The sequence below is a fragment of the Squalius cephalus genome, assembly GCF_949319135.1.
Source record: "Squalius cephalus genome assembly, chromosome: 12".
Taxonomy (NCBI): Eukaryota; Metazoa; Chordata; class Actinopteri; order Cypriniformes; family Leuciscidae; genus Squalius; species Squalius cephalus.
The window spans coordinates 9,786,785-9,808,433 of NC_137133.1; the positions used below are offsets into that span (position 1 = coordinate 9,786,785).

Sequence of the window (21,649 nt, forward strand, 5' to 3'; positions counted from 1 at the left end):
AAAAAAAAAAAAAAAAAAGAGTAATACTATTTGACAATTACTGATCAAATAAAAGCAGACTTCATAAACATAAAAAATATCCTACTGACCCGAAACTTTTCGGTAGTGTATATACATACAAAATGATTTAGTGCACATGATGCAATGTAACTATAGATAGTTCACTTGTCTGCATCTTGTCATCAAGTTTGCATTTGTCCAGAGTACACCTGTATAATTTGCATAGAAAAGTGTGTGTTTGTGTATGTGCACTCACCCCTCTTTGTGTTTAAAGTGCTTGAATGCCAGGTTAAGGACTTCTTGTACTAAGGCGTCTGGCACAGGATGAAGGGGAATCTATAGAAAATATTTCATCAACATCAACTCTATGATGTAAGGGTCACTGTTTTACTTCAGGATCCCTGATATACTGTTAGCAAGTCTATGCATGTTAATGCCACAACACACCTATCTCTGACTTCAGAGACACCACACCTAAGCAATGAAACACACAAACCTCACCTGTTTCAAAACTTCCACTGAAACTAAACAAAAAATGAAGTCTATGGCTAAGTCCCTTCGCTCCAGTAGGTAGTCTTTATCCCGATGTTGTTCATCTCTAAAGAGAGGTTAAAAGAGCAGGATTCACAAGTTAGAATAACAACTAACTATTAACTCCAAATAAAAATGCACAAGAACATCTGCAGCTCTTAAAGCTCTTGCTGAAGAGAAGATAAAAACAGAGACAGCAGAGAAAAGAGAAACCTATGATACTGTGTATTTGTTTAAGATGTATAATTGCGTGTCTCCCCACCCTTTGGACTTGGTGCTGGAGCGAGGTCTGTACTCGTACGACTCGTCTTCTGTCCCGCTCTGTCTTCTGTACCAGTCAAACAACGTCCGCAACAGCGAAGGCAAACAGTGTTCTGCTATGGAGCTCATAGAGCTTATTAACTGTAACATACAAACACAATAATACAGCTTAATAACACACTATTCATGTGGATTAAAGATTGGCCACAAAATTGGCCTATTTACTAAATGTTAATGTATCTATTAAAGTCGGCATGAAATGGAAATGCACAAATTGATCTTGTTGTGAATGATTCATCCATGCACACATTTCTTTCTTTTTTTACCTTGTAATGTTTATTATATCAAAATATCATAATAATTAAATCTTCCAGTGAAACGACAGACTTCTTTCTGGTAATGTATACTGTACTTTTAGTCTGCTTAAACCAGACCCTTTCTTAAAATCGACTGCATTCCACATTCAAATCTGAATCCGTTGACTTTGATGCATGTCACAATAATAATAAATAAAACTAAAATAATAAATGGCTGTGTGGTTGTTGTGCATGATCCAGCAGTGCATGTTATTCTAAAGAAAATATTTTGCAAACTTTCTCCACCTTCAAAATATGTTATTTGCACCACAAAGTTTGATTGCGAAAGCCATTTTATGTCTTTAAAATGTAAAATTACTGTATTTGTCTTTAAAAAACTAAAAGCAAAATATACTGTTAAGTTGATTTGAGAGGAAAATCTAAACTGAGAACAATATAGAAATGGGTGAAAAAGGAAAGAAAGGGGAAGAGAAGGAAGAGAGATGGCAGCACTTTGGAGTGCAGTCTGGTATTGATCTGTCCTATTGTGAGGGCGGGATGGGTGTAGGATGATACGTCCAGTGGTTACTCAACCTTTCACTGCAGTAACCCAGCACCAAGCATCATGAGCGCACATACACTGAGCTATGGTGTAGAGTAGATGTGTGTATGCTGATGAGTGTGTGAGGGATGGTATAGTTCACTGTGGTGTGATTCAGCAGAGCTGATCTCTCTGCAGTCACAACACGTCACTGACTGAACACGCAGTTCCCGAGACTCGGCACAGCCAAATCCAATAATCAAATCAGTGTGTGCGTGCTAGCGATGTGGGAAAAAAGTGCAGAGTGAGTGAAAAAGTGTGCTTATTAATAAAGTGAGATGTTTGGAGGTAAACTGGGATCTAAAAGTCTGAGACCAGCAAATAAAATGTTACATTCTGCTAATTTAATACATTTTTCATTGCATATTTTATCATCATAACAACAATTTGAAATGGTTGAATGAAAAAATCAACATGAATTTTAATAATGTAGTATTTTGTTTGTCTCTCTTGCTGTAATGACAGCAGCACTCGAGCTGCAAGAACTCCTCACAATTGTATAAAATAGCATTGTATTCATTTAGAAGTGTGGTTATTGTTAACTAAAACTATTAAAAATTGCTTTCATTAATTGAAATAAAGCTGAAATAAAATATAAAAATTTGATAAAAAAAATTGTATAATGTAAATGAAAATTTGAATACAACTAACTCAAGTAAAATAAGCTAAAGTATTAAAATGACAAAAACTAAAAAATCTCATTTAAAATATTAATAAATACTATAAAATTATATAAATAGTACTAAAATAACAGTTTTGAAGACAAGTCTAGCAAATTCCAAATTAAGAAAAATCACAAGCAAATCGTCAAACCTGGTGATCATGTTCTCCAGCATGATCTGAGATGATCCAAAGCGCATCTTGTGTTTAAATGGAAGAAAGAACATTTGACCCTCTGTAAAGAGTCACATGCTCACAAATTCACTCATTTCATTAAAGACCTAAATTAGTGCAGAATCTCAAATTAATCTCATTCAATTTACGTCATAATGTTTCTTTGTTTCAACTGCTTCAAAGTCCTTTGTTTTTTTCCAGGTTCAAATTTGATTTTGAATCCCAGACTTTTAGACCCCACTGTATATGCGGCCTGTATCAGGTGAGTGTGTGTGTGACAGGATGATGTATGTGGTTAAGGAGAGTTATGTAACTGCTCTCCTGGCCCCCATGGCACTTGGCAGACACACTCCAACACCCTGAACTGAAATATTCACACACACACGTACGCACACACTCCCAGCAGCCTGTGCTGATCTACTGCTGCGGATGACACAGCGATTCTGCTCCTGGCAACGTCCAGCGAGAACACACACACACCAAAACTCTGTTCACTCTAAAGTATAGAGACACGCAGACACATATTGCTGTGGTTTTCTGCATACAGAGCACATTCTCACTGGCTCATTCTTTCTCACACACAGGCTAAATGGCACTGACTGGATCCATTGCAGAATGATGTCTCATTTGCTTTGCGTTTTGCTAAACAAAGCACTTTGCTGCAGCTCTGCTGTTAAAAGTTCTGTGCTAATCAGAAATGAGTGATGGAGAGCGAGAGAAAGAGAGAGGGGGACTGAAAAGCCAAGAGGATGAGAGAGAGAGATATACTACAAAAACTTGAAATAGGACACACACGGATACTAACCTGATCAAATTGTGCATCTTCTCCTCTTTGCAGCGAGCGGGAAAGGGGCTTCTCCTGAAAGAACATAAAGATACATGCAGTGTAAATGAATGAATGAAAGATTAATCTTTAAACTGTTTAACAAGAAAAAGTAGGGATGCACTGATTTTGAAATTGCAAAAAAGTAAAACACTAAAAACTAAAATCAACGAGTGAAGTCATGTGACAACATTATATTGTACAGAAGGAAAAAATTATATTCATTTCGAGATTTGCTAAAGATTACATTTAATAGTGTTATTAACTTATTCGTGATTTTAAAGATGAACTAAGTAAGCGTTAGATGACCGCAAAGGTAATCTAAAACATAATTACACAGCATGAGCTTACACATGCTTTGGCCCACTTTATTATCCCCATAACACACGTCTCGTCTCTCTCTAGAACCTGTACTGGCTCTTATGCTCACCAAGGCTGCAATTAATTGATAAAAATTCCTGTAAAATATTCAGTAAAATATTGCAAACAAATATTGCAAAATACTATTACAATTTAAAATAACTGTTTTCTACATTAATACATTTTAAAATGCAATTTATTCCTGTGATGGCAAAGCTGAATTTTCAGCATCATTACTCCAGTCTTCAGAGTCACATGATCCTTCAGAAATCATTTTAATATGCTGATTTAGTGCTCAAGAAAAACTTTTTCCAATTTTGTGGATTTTTTTTCCCAGTATTATTAATGAATATAAAGTTCACAAGAACAGCATTTATCTGAAATAGAAATCTTTTATAACATAAAAAATTCATTTCTTTAAAGAAAATCTTATTGACCCCAAACTTTTGAACTGTAATGTATATACATTCATAAAATATAATCTACTTTCATTTTACACCATACAAGTGATTTCACAGTGATTTAGCCATTTTCAGAGCAGAAGTACTGCAAAGAGCGTGTGAGTGAAGGAGTAAAATAGTTCTTCAATTGTGGATGCCTTTGTGTTACTAAAGTGAATTAATACACCAATGTGAGCCATTTACATGAGGAAGTGCCCCAATTTTAAAGGGGACATATCATGAAAATCTGACTTTTTCCATGTTTAAGTGATATAATCGGGTCCGCGGTGCATCTACCAACCCAGAAAATGTGAAAAGTGACAATCCAGTAACTTTGTTTTGGTAAGCTCTTCTCGGCAAGCATGTCAAAAAAATAGGCCGATCAGATTTCGCTCCCCTTCTGACATAGAAAGGGGATCTTATCATAATATTACCTCCCCTTAATCTGCACGTTTCCACCCACGGCGCCGCCATTTGGTTTTCGCAAGCGATAACAGTGTAATCAGTTCTCTAACGCAATGGCAAAAGTTCAAGCAAAGCATGCAAACTGTTCTGTTGTTGCTGCACAGACGAGCACAGAACACTATTTGACCAACAAATGTCACAGCTGTCTTATAAAGACCTCAGGGAATTGTGTCAACTTGTGTAAAAGTTAAACATGACATGCAAGTCGTTCAGATGAATCAATGTAACTCCACAACAACTACACAAATTTATCCACTAACCATTCAGAAACGTCCAGGTGCGTCTAAAAGTTGCAACCTCTTCCTGAGTCACTCTGTAAGGCTGCAATTCGCTACTGGTTATTTCTTAAATTTGACTGAGATTCGTGTGTTTTGTTATTGCCGGAGTATCCGAAGCTATTGTAAAGGATCGGCCCTCTTCTGAACGGGGGCGGGGAGTAGCAGATCATTTGCCATTAAAGGGACACACACAAAAATGTGCCAATCTCTCCAGTTCTGTAAAATGACAATGACTGCTGGTTACTCACACGAAGACACTTTGAATGCTCTGTTATCTGGTTTACATTTGAACCAACATTTTATTTTGAGGGAAGTTCAAAGACAGAGAGATGATTTATAAAGCAGCTCCTCTCTGCAGCTGCTAGATGCAGTCATTACCAGTTTAAACTCTTGCTGAGTAAACTGAGAGAGCTCAATCTACCACTGAGTAAACACACAATGAGAGAGGAGCGAACACAGAGAGGAAGCGTTTAAGGACAAGTCTGGAGAGAAACAGAGAGAGAGTGTGTGTGTGTGTGTGTGTGTGTGTGTGTGTGTGTGTGTGTGTGTGTGTGTGTGTGTGTGTGTGTGTGTGTGTGTGTGTGTGTGTGTGTGTGTGTGTGTGTGTGTGTGTGTGTGTGTGTGTTGCAGCACAGGGGGCCCTGAGAAGAATCCAACATAACAGCATTCCAAGAATCCAAACCTCTGCTTCTGTTTCTGGGAATATATGAGGACATGTGTGTGTTCTGTTAAGCCACAAGTTTGAAAATGCACACAACAACCTCTCTTTTTCCACTAAACCAACAGGCTCAAGCTCATGTTAAAACAAATGAATTTTCACTCAATCCCCAAGTTTTTCACTCAATCCCCGAGTAACAAGTAACACAAAACTTGTCACACCACACAAAACACATCTTCATCAGAAGTCGGCTAACTTTTGGACATGAAGTGAATTATACTGTGCCATATCAAGATCCTACACTACCTTTCAAAGTTTTGGGGGTGCTAAGATTTTAAATTTAAAGAAGTTTTTTTTAATGCTCACCAAGGCAGCATTTATTTAAATAAATAAATATATATTTTACTTTGTAACATTATAAATGTCTATACTGTCACTTGATCAATTTAATGCATCCTTGTTGAATAAAAGAATACATTTCTTTAAAAAAGTGAAATTCAATTCATTTAAATGCAATACAACTCATTTAAATTACCAGAGCTATATTACCAAAGCTCAAAAGTAAGGATTTTATTTTTGCTGGCCTCGATTTTTACTTACCCTGCTAACATTTTTACAGGACCCAAAACTAAAACATGATACATTTTTATTTTTAGTACTGCATGATTTTAATATTGCCTAGAATATTTTTTTATTAAATGTTCAGTTTTCTGTAATAAATTTGTGGGCAGTACTGACCAGAGGTTCAGCCATGACCACCTCGATCTTCTTCTCGGCGAGCACAGCGAACTCTGCGAAAAGGCTCTTGATGACAAACTCCCCGGGCTTGAGCTCGGGGTCGATGGTGATGCTGGACATGGTGGCGAGGTGGATGCTACGCTTCTCCCAGCTGGGCGGGGCCGAGGGGGATGCTCCTCGCCTACTCACACTGCTGTTGCTTACAGGGACAGAGGCTGTCAGGAAAGAGAGACAGATATGTAGCATTACCAAGCATTCTGAATGCACAATTCAGTAGGTGTTCAAGCAGAAATTGGCAATGGCAAATATGAAGAGAAATTGTAATTAAAAGACAAAGCAGTCATGGTGCACCAAATTTGAGGCCAATACAGATTTTTTGACAGCTTCCCCATTAAAATGAATTGTTAACTATTGCAACCAGGAACCGAAGAAGATTGCACCTGTGGATTAATGTGCATCACACATTTTTTCAATGCAGCCGTGAATGCAGAAAGACTGGAAAAAAAAAAACTGTGTGCGTGTGTGTGCATGTCACATGTCAAGCCCGCTCAGGAAATCCCTGCCCTCACTTCCCACAGGTTGCTGGAGAAACCACGATGAGGTGAGAGAAGTCCAAACAATAACAGGAGGATGAATTTAAAAAAAAAAAATCACTGTGAAACTTAATGAGTTTTTCAGAGGAGAACACGGGGTCACACCTAGCAACTCCCACATCTCAATAATAAAACACAAACATTCACACACTCAAGGGATGAAAGAGGGACGCACGCACATTCGCACAACTCTGTCCCCAGAGCTGTTTGTTTGTCTATGTACAAACACTCACTCTTTGTTTCCTCTTTAGCAACACCTCCCCATCTCTATGATGTCACACTGCCAGCTTTCATTGGCCGGTGGCATAACAGGGTCCTCAAGTCCACATCTGATTGGCCAACGGCAGGCACTCTAACATTGTTTGTACTTTTCCACTCAGTGATGCAGAAAGGATGAGCAAAAGAAGTGAGGAAGAAAAATGCAAGTCTCTCTCAGTTCAGCGTTCTCTTCATTCCTCTGGTAGATACGCCAGATAGTTTGTGACACACTGGGCTGCATTGCTGACCCCATAGCACACATTTGTACCTCAGAGTGAGGCAGAGAGTCACATGGAATAGTTTAGCACAGAGAGGCCATTAATGCAGAGTCTGTTTGTTGTTTGCAGGACATTCTGATACTCTGAGCTACACAAGACATGATTCCCTAACTGCATGTGAACTCACACAGCTGGGCACTGAGTGCTTTAGCACTCACACTCGCTGCAAATACTGCCTGAACCACCATTCGGACGAGATTAGTTTCTAAATGACCTTTGAGTCACGCTTTCTGAATGCAGCGTAAGAGCTGCAGATGACAAGGTTATTTTAACAACAGAAGCAGGAACACAGTGAGCAGAAAAATAGAAACATATGCTAAAATGAGAATGCAGCAAATACAATTATTTATACCTGTCATACAGATGACTCCGACCATTTAACTAAATCAGGTTTGAGACAAGTTAAAATGTGGCACCTTTAGACGCCTTGTATTTTTCCATACATTTAGCATTATTAATCAGCATATTAAGAGCATTTCATAATAAACAATACTCAAATTTTGAAAATTATTTAGAGATGGGAAGGAAAGACAACAACAACAACAAAAAAACTTACTGGTTAACTTTGTTTTGTCCTCATGAGAGTTTTTATATTTTGCACAAAGTAATAAACTACTAAATACAAACTTTGTGCAAAATATAAAAATTTTCTTAAGAGGTAAACCCTGCACCCCCAATATGTTTTCTCAGTCCCACTCCTAATGCCTTCTATGTGCCATACAAAAAGGTGTCTAAATAAATAATAAATATATATATATATATATATATATATATATATATATATATATATATATATATATATATATATATATATATATATATATTTCTTATATTCATGTCCAGTTGGGAGAAATATGTACTTTTTTGGTAAAATTCTTAGACATCACTTCTTTGGCTCTCTGGGCCCAAGATTCTCATCTTTGATGGCTATTTTGAGCATTTAGGATTTTTTTTCTTTTACAAAGTACTATGGCTGCCCCAATGGAAATGTATAACTGTTCCAAAAAAGTATTGTCTGGACCTCCGTTGGGAAGGAAATACAGAGACCGGACCTCTTGGAACTTTAATTGAATAGAATACCCCTGGTCTATTCAATAAATTAATCATTATGATTAATTTTCGGCTCAACTGATTCTTTAAAGTAGACGACTCAAGTATTTTCAGATCACTGAATTTAAATTATATTACAATAATAACATGTAATGTAATTTGTGATAGATTTGGTCTTTAAAAAAATTATTGTATTATTTCAGACCAATTAATTTTATATATTTTAGTTTTGTATTTATTAACAATACAAAATATTTAGTATAATTTATTAATAACGCTAATACATTTTGGAGAAAAAAAAAGTCATAAAAAGTTTGTTCAAGATCAAAATCAAGTCGACTAAATACTTTAGATCAAAGCTATCTTGAAAAAGCACATTCACCTCAGTTAATATATTTTGTTGTTTTCACAATTAAAATAATTTCACAATTAATTTCCTTTTGGCTTCATTAGCCAAAAATAGTAGGTAACTTGCACCAAAAGTATCTGGGAGTTGTATGTCTACAGAACACATTTACCTAAGCTCCACAGGGAAACTAGTCCCATGCAAATATGGCTTTAACTATTTCCCCAATAGTGCTCTTGAAAAAAGTTGCCAGCCACTGCCAGAATTTCATGGCCCCCAGAATATTTTGTTGGAACAGACCCTCTGCTTTTAAACAACAACAAAAAAAAAAATTCTAGCTTCATGCATTCTTTTTTTTTATCAACACTTCTTATTGTGGGCAAGTTAAAAAGCAACATTTTGAGCAAAAAGCTGAGAAAAATACCTTTTTGTCAAAGACTCAGAATGATGATAAAAACATAGATGGAGTAAATCGAGTCCAACACCCCTAATGCTTGCACAGTCCTATAACCAATCCTGGGTCAACATGTCATTTAATAATGTCAGGCAGTTTTGATTTATATGCTTTTTAATGTTGATGATTATTTTACATATGCATCTGCTTACATATCCTATCGCTTGTTTCTGGAGGGAGTTCCACGGTGGACAAGTGATGTAACCGGTGTTGCAGCTAAGCACCAGTGACAACGGCAACACCGACAATCAATGCCTAATGGCGGGGAAAGAGTTAATTGTGTAAGTGAGATACAAACACAGTCACACACACACACACACAGAGAGATGAATATGATTTCCAGGAGAGTCATGTGGATGCGGTCTGTCTAAGAGAGAGTACGCCGATCACACACGGAGATCAAATAACCTGAATGACATCATCATCTGCATTATACTCCGCTAGTTAAAGCCCAGCACAGACAGACGCTATCACTGGTTTCACTCACTCACTGCAGTGAGTGACTGTGTGCTTGATGCAGTTCAGGTATCAAAGACTGGACTCGGGAATGAAAAGTTGAATGAAGTAACTGCATTGAAGTAACTGAACGCCACACACAGAGTCAGGTCAAGTCACCTTCATTTATATAGCGCTTTTTACAATACAGATTGTTTCAAAGCAGCTTTACAGTGATAATAGGAAATTAATGCAGCAAAGATTGTTTTGGCTGTACATCAGCTCTAGAAGAAAGTCATTGTCCAGTTTAAGTACATTTTTGATTGATTCATTTCCGTTGTAAAAATCATTAGTTATTTTCTTAGGGGTCGCTTACACGAAACCGTTTACACACAGAAAGACTGTTGTACAATTATTTTTGCTCCAAATTGTGAAGATAAAGTTCTCAGTATGTATACAGTATTCTACACTCCACACAACCAACTTAATCTAAAGCACAAGAAACAAGTATGCAAATACAGGAAAACGAATGCTTGTCCAATGCATTGCGCTGTACATAATTTAACCTGCATTCTTGCGCTTGTGTGGTCATTAACAAACTTCAACACTCAACAGGGAGAAATAGTTGCTTTCAAATGTCTGCCGTCATATCTTATTAAACCAGAAGCGTTATGATTCAGGTAGTTAGCTATAAACATGTAAATTAACTTGACTCAACACACTTTGCAGTCAGCAAAACTCTCCCGACATTTTAATACAATTGTAGCTTTTTATCTGCTATTAAACCAGATGTGTTATGATTCAGGGTAGTTAGATATAAACATGTAAATCTCCTACCCTGGTAATCCAGAGTTCTCACGAGAGCACAAGTTGAATTTGCTCAGCGAGTTACTCTGGTGTCGAATAATAATGCTCATTAAATATGCCCCTCGATCTGAGCTGCACCAATCACATCGGGTTATCTGATATAGGCGGGCCAGAGGCGAGCTAAACAGATGACAACAGCGCTGTGACGTCAAAGTCATTAGTAAACATTGCAAGATGGCTATGGATGAATACCAGTTGTTTGAAATGGCTTTGGCCGATACAATGAACGAGTTAGACTTGGCTTTTTATCTAAAACAGGACCAGAAGACGGCGCTCGAATCCTTCCTTTGCAAGAAGGACGTTTTTGCTGTTTCGCCGACCGGATACAGTAAGAGTATAATCAGAGAATGTCTAATAAGGTTAGCTCCGCTGGTAGCTGGGGTTTATTGTTGTGATTGGTCGTAGTGTTATCCAATTGCGTGCAGCGAGATTTTCAAATGCACGCTTGGTGCCGCCCCTCGAGCTGGGCGATTTTCATTAGCCAACGCCAGACCATTAATCTTTTAGATTTAGGTCTGGATTTCCAGGCTATAAATCTCCACCATTTCTATATGATTGAACACAGAGAATCCAACACATAAGTATGGGTTCTGACACATTCTGTATGCAAAAATGCAGCAGTTTTAACTAAAACTTTCTCCTATTTTCTCCACGGTGGGCTTCCACCTGCTTCATGCATGGTATTTGAAGTGTAAAGGTATTTGAAGTGTATGTATTTGAAAGAGGGAGAGATTAATTTGCTATGGCTCTAACAGTCAACATTATTTTTATAGTGTCTCAACATGCCCAGATTCCACCAATCGAGTCTATCTGCAGACCTACATACATCTACCAACATCACACATTTCACCTGCAGTTTACTCTGTTTAGTAACTCTTATTTTGGAGACATAAAGTTATGTCTTTGACCTGACTTCTAACCAGAGATGGGCAGTGGGAAGATTGGAAGAATCTACTGTTGCCAGCTCTTGAAACTAGGTCTCGCTCTTCATTGTTTGAGCAGAGAGGCCCAACGCACAGGAATTGGCACCAACACACAAGGAGAGAGGAGGGCGCGAAAGCAAGAGAGACTTACTGCATGCCAATCCAAGTGACATTTCTCCAACAGTGCTAGACGTCACTAGCTCTTGATCTACTTAACCCTAGTCAACAGTGACCAACAGAATTCTATCTACATCCTACAATGAAGCAGCTGCATTTTAAAAAAAGCACAAGCTCACAAAAAGGACTAAAGGATTTTTTGGGCATCTGTGTGAAATGCAAAGTGGAAAACTGCATGTTCATAATAGATGCAAAGTGGAAAAACACAATATTTAGAATAGCCTATAACTAATGTGTGAATGTGTAAATCCTTACATTTAATCCCAAAAACTCACAATAATCTGATTTCACAATAATCAAATCTTATGACTTTGCAGACATGTATTAAACATGTAGTTCTAATCCTCTAATATTCTCATAATACAAACTCATGTACATGTACAAATCAAATCAATAGGTCCAGCAGACCTATTTAAAGTCCTAAAAAACAGGTACAAAAACAAAGTATATTCCTAAGAAATTCGTTAGGTGCTTATGTATGTGTGTGCGTGTGTCTATATCAGTATCCGTGTATGATTACGATAGTATTGCTCTTTTGCTCTACTGGGATTGCTAATGTTTCCTTTCATTGATCGGACTCTTCACTGGCTCTTCCATCATTATCCTACACAACACTACCTACGCTGTCAGGTCATCATCATGTGAAACCCAAGACCTTCAAAGAGGACATCAGACGAGCGGAAGACAGAACAATGTGAAGAACCTAGCGAGGAGCAAGAGACAATGACAGAGCCACATTGCTTAACTCAAGAGTCAGCAGTCGCGCACACACACATTCACACGCACCATTGGGCACTTTGGACCCAAGAGAGAATGTGAATGATGTTTGAACACATCAAGTGGTACAGCTCAAGCTACGGGTTGAAAAAGGTCAAAACATATCATTGACCCTGTAAAACGTTTGTTGAACTATCCTTTAAGTCAACTATGTGCTCTGCTTCAATCATGCAACTCATAGGCGAACCTAATTTCAGGTACTAGCACCATTCACCAACATCGATCCACATTAATCTGCATCTATGCAGAGAAGAGGGTGTGTATGTGGGCCTATCGCAGCCAGCACTTTTTAGGAACATCATGCACTATCCCAGACAATATACGCAAAAGCTGTACATTTTATCATCATAAAGCACACAGTGTATTCATCAGTGTGTCTTACTCACAGTTCCCACTCCAGGACTTGAGCAGAGATTTGATGCTGATCTCAAAGAACACAGAATCCTGCAGACTCAGCATGACGCCACCAGAGGACTGTGGGTAAAAAGAAGGCACTGGTTTCTCCAGCCAGTCCCGCTGGCTCTGCGCTCCTAATGTCCGTTGCACTCACCCACGCATCCCGTCTCACCTGCAGGCAGGCAAAGTTTCAGCCTCTGCCTGGGCTTGTGAAGAACCGCATGCTGCCGAACGTGCACCGAGACACACGTGTGCGTGTACAAACACACACACACACACACACACTCAGATCAGCTGCGGGGCTCTGAGAGGCCCATAAGGATCCAGCAGAGTGGAAGCACTTCAATAAGATGAACTGCGACAAGAAAATCAACAAAAACAAGACTAAGTCGTGTTCTCAGACGGCATGCGGGAGTATCATCGGCTCTGTCCAGCCTGAAATGCAGCACTGGGAAACTTTGTTCCGGGAATGTGTGAGTGAAAGTGAGTGTCTAAGTGAAAGAGGGAATGGTGAGGATGGCCTCCCAGCAGAGAGTTGCAATGCTCTCTCGCTCGCGTAACTCTTCCTGTCCGCGCTGGGTCCTAGAGCCCAGCGGATAAACAGCCGCTCTCATTCACCCAGTATGGTTTAACAGTACTGGCTCTCTCTCTCTCTCTCTCAGTCTCCCTCCCTCTGTTATTCTCTCGCTCTGTGAAGAGAGCGTTTGTTTCAATGGCAGAATAGAAGGAGGGGAGGGTGATATCATCAGCACGCTGCTAGCCCGCTCTGGCTCCACTCCAGTGCTTCAAATACATGTCATTACGACTACCGCCTTGCTCTTTCTAATTCTCTCCTCTCTTTCTCCATCCTTTTCCTCTGAGGCTTGTGAAAAAGCACACTTCCTGTTTGTCACCACCAACTGCAGTAAAGTGAGAGAGGGAGGACAAAGAGAGAGAGAGAGACTGGAATCTAGAGGTGGCGTGTGAGACAGAGGTGATGTAAGTATCACGGACTCAAACACTACGCCTGAAAAGCAGTATTATGGAAGGAAACAAGGCACAGTCAATGTCTACTAACAATCCTTCATACCACCATCAATTACAGTTTTTATTTGGCAATCTCTACAGCTTACTTTACTTTGTTTTAGATAAAGACAGTGTTATGATGCCTGGAGGCCGAATTTCAATAATTTAATGACATATTCGCTGATGCTGGTTAAGGGTCACATGACATGCAAGTAAAAAATATTGCTCTTTTTTTTTAACAAGCATGTTTTTTTTAATGATATTATTTAGGTTGCTATTGCCCTGTTCCCCACTGAAGCTAAGCAGGGTTGAGCCTGGTCAGTAACTTGATGGAGAGACCTTCTGGGAAAATTATGTTGCTGTAGGAAGAGGAGTTAGAGAAGCCAGCAGAGGGGGCTCACCCTGTGGTCTGTGTGGGTCCCAAATCCCCAGTATATTGATGGGGACACTATACTGTCATTAAGCAGACTGCCTCGGATGACACATTAGATGTTCATCACTTACAAACATTCAACCCATCAAGCTTCTATTTTGGCGGAATACTGGTGAAATGCTGTAAACTTCTGTCCACAAAAATGTTGGAAATTGTGCAAACGTGAATGTAAATAAAGTGAACCTAACATACATTGCATTCCCAAATGCAAGTTAACCCTCTGAGGTCGACAAACGCGCCGGCGCGTTTTGCTGGATTTTCTCCACATTGTAGCACTATAAACTTAAATTTCTCCGTCATTTATGGTCATACAGAAAAAAGAAATATAAAAAAAGAATCTGTGGTATTTCTACTTTTGTATGTGTCCACTTCCAATCAAATCAAAACATTGTGCTTTTGTAAAATAAAGAAAATAAACAGTGTGTGCGTTCTGCCTCTCCGTCGCGGTGAACTTTTTTTTCTTGAGCACGTCTATAAACTGAAACAAAACTCAGCGAATACTTGTCACACATTTATGAGCCATACACCTTTATAAACATTTAAGTGTGTACTTTTAAATGATCGGATTCAAAACGAAAACAAATATTCTCTGTTTAAGTAATTTGTATAAAACCAACAAGATGTCCAGCTTCTCAAACGCTTCCTAATTATTTTTAATTCGGCCACGCCCACTCGCGCAAAAGATATTCACATGCAAATCTCCACATGGAACGCGATCGCCCTCATTACCTCAACAACAAAACACTTCACTTCACTTTTCGTCGAGTTTGAAAGACGTGCCTGAGCTTACATTGGATTTACATCAGAAGAAGAAGAACGATATTTGAAGACAAGAAAGATAAGGTAAGAAATTCTTACATATTAGTTTGCTATTGTTGCATAAATTTCACATTGCAGTTGAACTGTTGCTAGATATATGGTGAATATTATAATATTTAGACCCGTGTTTACTGTTACTGTGTTTGTGGATATCTGCTCAAACGTAGATATGTATATGGTAGGCCTAACCATAATGTTTTATATTTGATCGCGATCGCGTTTTAATGTATCATATTTTTGATCGCGATCGCGTTTGAATGTATCATATTTTGGAAAAGCAAAACGCTCCAAACGGCTTAATGTTTTTACTATTATCTCATTTCATATCATCATAACGAATGGAAACATTTGAAGTAACATGATAATCAATATATTTTTCTCTAGCTTAGTTGTTACTGAAATCTTTTTGAAAATATATATAGGCTGCTATATTGTTATTATTTTATGCAGCACTGCGCATAGCCTATACCTACAAGGCACAACAGACCTGGTGTTCATTATATATTGTTGGAAACATTTGTGTGAGTGTGTGTGTGTGTGTATTCTGTGAATTTTAAAAAGCCATTTTAACAAGAAAAATCTAAAATGTATTCCCAAAATCGTGCAGGCCTTTCTCTTGATATCAGTATGTGCACTTTTTTTTTTTTTTTTTCAGGGCCCAGATGCCACTGAGTCCTGCTGACTTCAACATTCACAGTACATGTCTCTGTACATGAACATGGTAAAGTGAAAATCAAACACCTTAGAAAATGAAAGGTATGTACAATGTTTTTAGGAATGGCACAAAGGTCTCTTTCTTCAATAAGTGCTTTTTTGTTGTGTATCTTTGGATTATGTTGTGTTGTAAATAAATCCAAACAATTTTAAAAGCCATTCTTTTTTAAATCTCCTCATTCTTTGTGCAAGGTTGGTCAGAATGATGGGCCCTGATAAGCTCCTAATAGGGCCATTAGGGAGGTTCTTTGTCTTTCTCAGGTGTGGAAAGCTTTCATATTAATGAGGTGATCCGCCCCTTCGCATATTGCTTTCTAACACAAAACACGTCGTAAAATTTTTAAATCAATATATTGTCTTCTCTGAATGAGCAGTCAGGGTGATTCTCACATAGTTTTAGAGCAAATATTCTAGGCTACGTGATACAATTTTCAAAAGTCTTGTGAAGAAATAATCAGTAGGGGTTTCATGACCTTATTTCAGTGAGAATTTATTTTTGTATTTTCACAAACCACGCATAAATGTCATTATCTCAAAACTACAAACTTTTACATACATGCTGCTGATATATTATTGTAGCAGAGTTTGTGCTGAATACAGTGTAATTAGACTTTAGCCATGAAAATGTCACAAGTAACAGAAATAACCACAAATGTCAGAGCATGTCAGAACACCTCCAGGGCCCAGAAAACAGCTCAGACCCCAGAGGGTTAAACTCACATCGCTTGCAGAGATCCAGAGTTCATGAGAAACAGCATTTAATTTTGATAATTATGATTTGATAAGACATCACTATTTTAGTTAACTTCAATTAATTGTGCAGCCCCATTTCTTCATTTTAATGTTAAATTTGGTTTAATTAATTATTAGCTTTTCAACAAATCCCCTGCAGTTCCATCGTGAACCCTTGTTAGGGAAACCATGCTTAGGGAGGTTCCTTTATTCACAAAAAGTTTCAGACGCAGCTTAAATACCTTTATTTTGTCAGTAAGACAGCTGCTCACACACACACACACACACACACAGACACACACACAGACACACACACAGACACACACACAGACACACACACAGACACACACACACCAAAAAGGAAACTGCTTGACAAAAAATACTGTAATTTTCCCCCAAGTTCAAAAAGTATACATTACGCAGGCGGGTAACTGTTTGGAAAAATCGTACCCCTGCAATTTACATTGACGCACTGACATCCACACACACAGCTGGAGTGAGTGATGCCTGACCTATGAGGTAACCGATGCCCTGCTTGCAGAAGAGGGTGCGGCAGTCCGGGTCTATTAATTGAAGAATGACAGAGCAGCGTTGAGAGATCAGAAAGACAGAGCTGTCTCACACCCTGATAGCATAAGCTAATCATACTTTCACAAAGTACATGTATAGTATGATGGACAAATCTGACTGCCTTGTTCTTGCACTGCTACCTGAGCTGGGCGATACACTAAATTCTCACAATATACTCACATTGATTTTGGTGCCAATATAAATTTATGCAACACTGTGAAAATTGCAATGCTTTCCATGAGTTGTTTATGAGGCCATTTTGGTCGAATTTAAATTAGATTGTTTCATGACTCATGAGCATAAGTTTGTTAATACAGAGGTTTTTACTAGCATCTCCGATTTAAATTTCAGAAGCAAAATAAAAAAAAAGTTGAGTGATACATTTTTGTGAATTAGTTTAAACAATTTCAATATCTATGTTTTAATCACCCTGTTTTTATGTGCATTTTAAAGTATCGCATCAGAAACGATTCGCAAAAAAAGTTTTTACGCTCGCTTGAGGTGGTTTTTGACTTGCACGAAAATAGTTAATGCGAATAATGAGAGATGGAAACGCATTTGCAGAATAAATTCTGACGTAGCAAACATCAAACGCACGTGACTAATTGGCTGTTTCCGCTGATGGTGTCAATGTTGCATAACTTTTCAAAAATGTGGCCTCTGGCTCTTCACTGCAAAATTCTGGGAAACAGTCAGGAAAGGCAGAAATCCACATGAAGCATTCAGGGGATATTTCAAACCTATGAAATTATATAACAACAATTATAATATTAAATAATGCATATGAAGAGTTCAGATGCAAAAGCCTCTAAGTGCCATCTGAAATTTTCTTCTAGAATGATCATTTTTATCAAGCTTGTATATTTAAGTTCAGTAATTTCACTTAAATGACAATTCATAGGTAATTTTCATTGCCATTTAAGTGAAATTACTGAACTTAAATATACGAGCTTGATAAAAATGATCATTCTAGAAGAAAATTTCAGATGGCACTTAGAGGCTTTTGCATCTGAACTCTTCATATATTACATGGATCTTTTTTAGAACTCTGAATAGCAAATTAGATCCATTCAAGAATGGTTCAATGAAGAATAAGGTCATCTATAAACAGAAACTCTGCAACCGGAATTTCCCAGAACCACTTCTATGACGTGCCATACAGGACGTCAGTGGAAAAAAAAGGAAAGAAAAAAGCATCAAAACAGGCTGAAATTGATCCCAGATATGAAAAAAGACAACATGACCCCATTATGATACAGCTGTAATGAACTGTGTTATTAACATCACAATGTGTAAAGGTAATGTAGGGTAGTTGGCGATACCCAGTAAAAAAAAAAAAAAACGGGGCTTTTTCCTCCGTCTCAAAAGCCCCGTCACCTCCGATCACAAAAGATTTTAGTGCATGACATCATCTGACCAGAGGCCTGAGACGAGATTAAAGAGTGCACACAAACAGATTCCACTGATACCACCACTCACAATCTCTCTTTATCTCTGTCCGTCTCCTTCACCCGCTCTTTCCATCACTTGACTGTCCCTCCCTGCTGGAGTTATGCAAAGCGAGAAGGCAGCATTGTAAACAAACACTGGGTACAAAAGGCCGTATTGTGACTGCAGCGCAGGGTTTCCACTCTCACACAAACATAAACATATGCACATGCACAAATAAACACATTTTATGCAGTTACGCTCATGGATTCACTGATCAGAATCGCTCTAATATGCTGGCTGAATGAGTAAAAGATTTCATATAATCAGTAAGAAAGCAAAAGACCTGGAAACGTCAGTTCTGTTTTGCATTTCCACGCAATCTTATAGACCTTTAATCTGTTGTGCTGTTAGTCAAGAAAAAACTAACATTTCAATCAGTTTTAAAAACTTCACGTGAAAGTGACCTCACTGTCTATCTCATGCACTGATCTGAGAACAGGTGAACGATGGTAGAACACGGCAATGCAACAAGAATTCTGCAAGGCATTTAAAGTGCCCCTATTATGGATTTTTGAAAATGACCTTTCATGTAGTGTGTAACAGTGAATGAAAGCATTCACTATCTTAGTGAATGAAAACATCCTGCAAAGTTTTATAAAGCCTGGAGTATAGTTGGTGCTGCAGGGAGTAATGCCATAATAATAAAAGTATAGTGGCAACGATATGCGTCTGTGCATTCATTCTTGTCAAAGCTACCTGCCGAATTGACAACACGCTGACGTCAGATGCACGTCCGTTTACAAACCAATCAATGTCTTATTTTTTATTTTTTTTTATTTAAACCAATCAATGTCAAGATGCAGCCCATATAGATGATGACGACAGGACGCAAGTACGTCATGTAAAGTTCTTTAGTGCGCTCGCATTGCAATGTGAAACCAAACCAAAACTAACCGAATGTATACAATGTATCAAAACATGAACTTTGGTTCGGACCTTGGTTCGGACTTTCAGGTGTGAAAACGTTCTTACTGAAATACTTCTGCTAATCAGTTGTGGACCACTATTACCTAAAACTGTGTCTATTAATGCAGATTGTCTGTCATTCTCACAACTTTGAGTAAAGATTAAGCATGGAGCAACATTTGTTTTACCAACATTTATGTTCATTCAACGTTTCCACGTTCACCGCAATAAATAAAAAAAATACTCGGTATACTCTGTAAATAATTAAGTAAAATTATCGGTTTGTTGATGGACATGCACTTGTTGTTAATGCTGATGGTGAGGAATTACAGTTGAAACATCCCATAATGTACCTCAAACGGAGTAGTGCATCACTGCGATGGAGGTTCGGGTTGAATGAACAGTTCTTCCATTGTTTCATCATCGGACTCACGCTCGCAGTGATATGGTAAAATCGATGTCATTGTTCGTTGCTGTGTTTAGTTTGCGGTGTAGGAAGCCTCAGGACAAGCAGAGCTGACGTTCTTACGGCAATGGGCATGTAGACCAATCACAACAGACTGAGCTGTCTGGCCAATCAGAGCAGAGTAGCTCGTGGAAAGGAGGGATTTAGAGAGATTGATTCATCTGACGAGTCGTTTGAGAATCATTGAAAATGTGGTTATGTGCAAATATATATTATGAGAAAACGAAACCGTTTTTTGACCTTTGATGCATGTAAACCTGTTGTAGGAGACTACAAAACAACATTAGGAAACTTTAAAATAGCATAATAGGGGCACTTTAAGAAATAACTTATTATTACAACTAATACTATCTGTTTTTGTCCCTCTGCACCAACAAAGCAGTGTATCTCTTCTTCACGTTTGTGTAAGCTAGGTTTGCAAACTGGCTGTTCCCACATGCACCACACCCAGTAAAATAAGTCAGTCCAGAATCACATGATGGCCAAAGACTGCCATTTCTCTCTCAAACAAACACACAGTTTAGGGTAAACAGTAGGATCCTGCTCAACACAGCAGGAAGGCTGATCTATTGTCAACACAGGGTGCGACTGTTACCAAGCACTTTAATATACAGCAAAAACATGCAGAATCAAACACAACTCTTCTGATCAAGATCATAAATGTATCAATTCAAACCAAACCCTAGACGTACAGTAACTAAAACAGATTATAATCCAAATCTGGTTCTAATTCAGATCAGAAACACGTTCAAACCTTATATTTACAATAGATGAAGCAGATTCTGATCCAGATCAGAAATATACTCAAACCCCATTCCAGTTGAACAGTAACTATACCATATGTGTTTTATGATTTTAAAATGTAATCAAATGAAAATATTCCAATTAATTTACAACAAAACATTGCATTTAAAATTTTTGTCAAATAAGATGCTGCACAACATAACTATAAATTTAAAACATGGATGAAAAAAATACCTTGGTTGCATGATTTTCCTTAGAAATAATTATATTATTATTATTACTTTGAGAAGTAGCCTACATTTTATTATACAGTAGTGATATATTTCTGTAATAATTTCTTGAAGTTAAACCAAACTTTTATTTTGACGGTTTGTCATGAAGAACTTTCAATTTTACATTTTTACATGTATGCATTTGGCAGATGCTTTTATCCAAAGCGACTTACATTGCATTTCAAAGTACACATTTACATTCCTATCAGTTCTTGCTTTCCCTGGGAATCAAACCCATGACCTTGGCGTTGCAAGCGCCAAGGCTCTACTGTTTGAGCAACAGAAAAGATTATTTTAGTTTCAGTTTCAGTGTGTAGGCCTATTTGACGGTAGTTTTTCTCAAATGAAAAGGTGAAAAGCTTGTGAAGTGAGCTCATATTTTCATGTCCTCATATATTGAGTTGGCAGATGAACTGAAAACACCTTGAGCGTCACATGTGCAAGTTTGTGTATCAGACGAAACAGCACCGCTCATTCACACTTCACTTATTAGCGACATGCACTGACTGGCTGTTATTGCGTTTATTTCTGTTGTGTGATAGGCAGTTAAGATCAATCCATTTAGAGAAAAAAATAATTGTTATGACATATTTTAGAGCAATCTCGATATGATATCGTTTATCGCCCAGCCCTAATTTAAAGTGTCAAGTTACTTTCA

The 21,649-nt window shown here is 38.0% G+C and overlaps 1 protein-coding gene across 15 annotated transcripts in view; it reads right to left on the reverse strand.

Moving 5' to 3' along the window:
- fryl (furry homolog, like) overlaps window positions 1–21,649 on the reverse strand; it is a 102,956-nt gene that overhangs the window by 48,945 nt on the left and 32,362 nt on the right. For 12 of the 15 annotated variants that reach the window (XR_013822929.1, XR_013822930.1, XM_079888307.1 and 9 more), the window contains 5 exons: window positions 6,286–6,500; window positions 3,329–3,382; window positions 794–933; window positions 502–598; window positions 257–336 (listed from right to left, as the gene is read on the reverse strand). Coding sequence is in view for 13 of the 15 variants with exons in the window: in XM_079888311.1 (XP_079744437.1) it covers window positions 257–336; window positions 502–598; window positions 794–933; window positions 3,329–3,382; window positions 6,286–6,500 (586 nt within the window). In the remaining 2 variants the exon portion in view is untranslated. Of the gene's footprint in view, window positions 1–256; window positions 337–501; window positions 599–793; window positions 934–3,328; window positions 3,383–6,285; window positions 6,501–12,829; window positions 13,335–21,649 lie in introns of those variants that run through there. The other 3 variants (XM_079888305.1, XM_079888314.1, XM_079888308.1) reach the window with 2 other exon arrangements.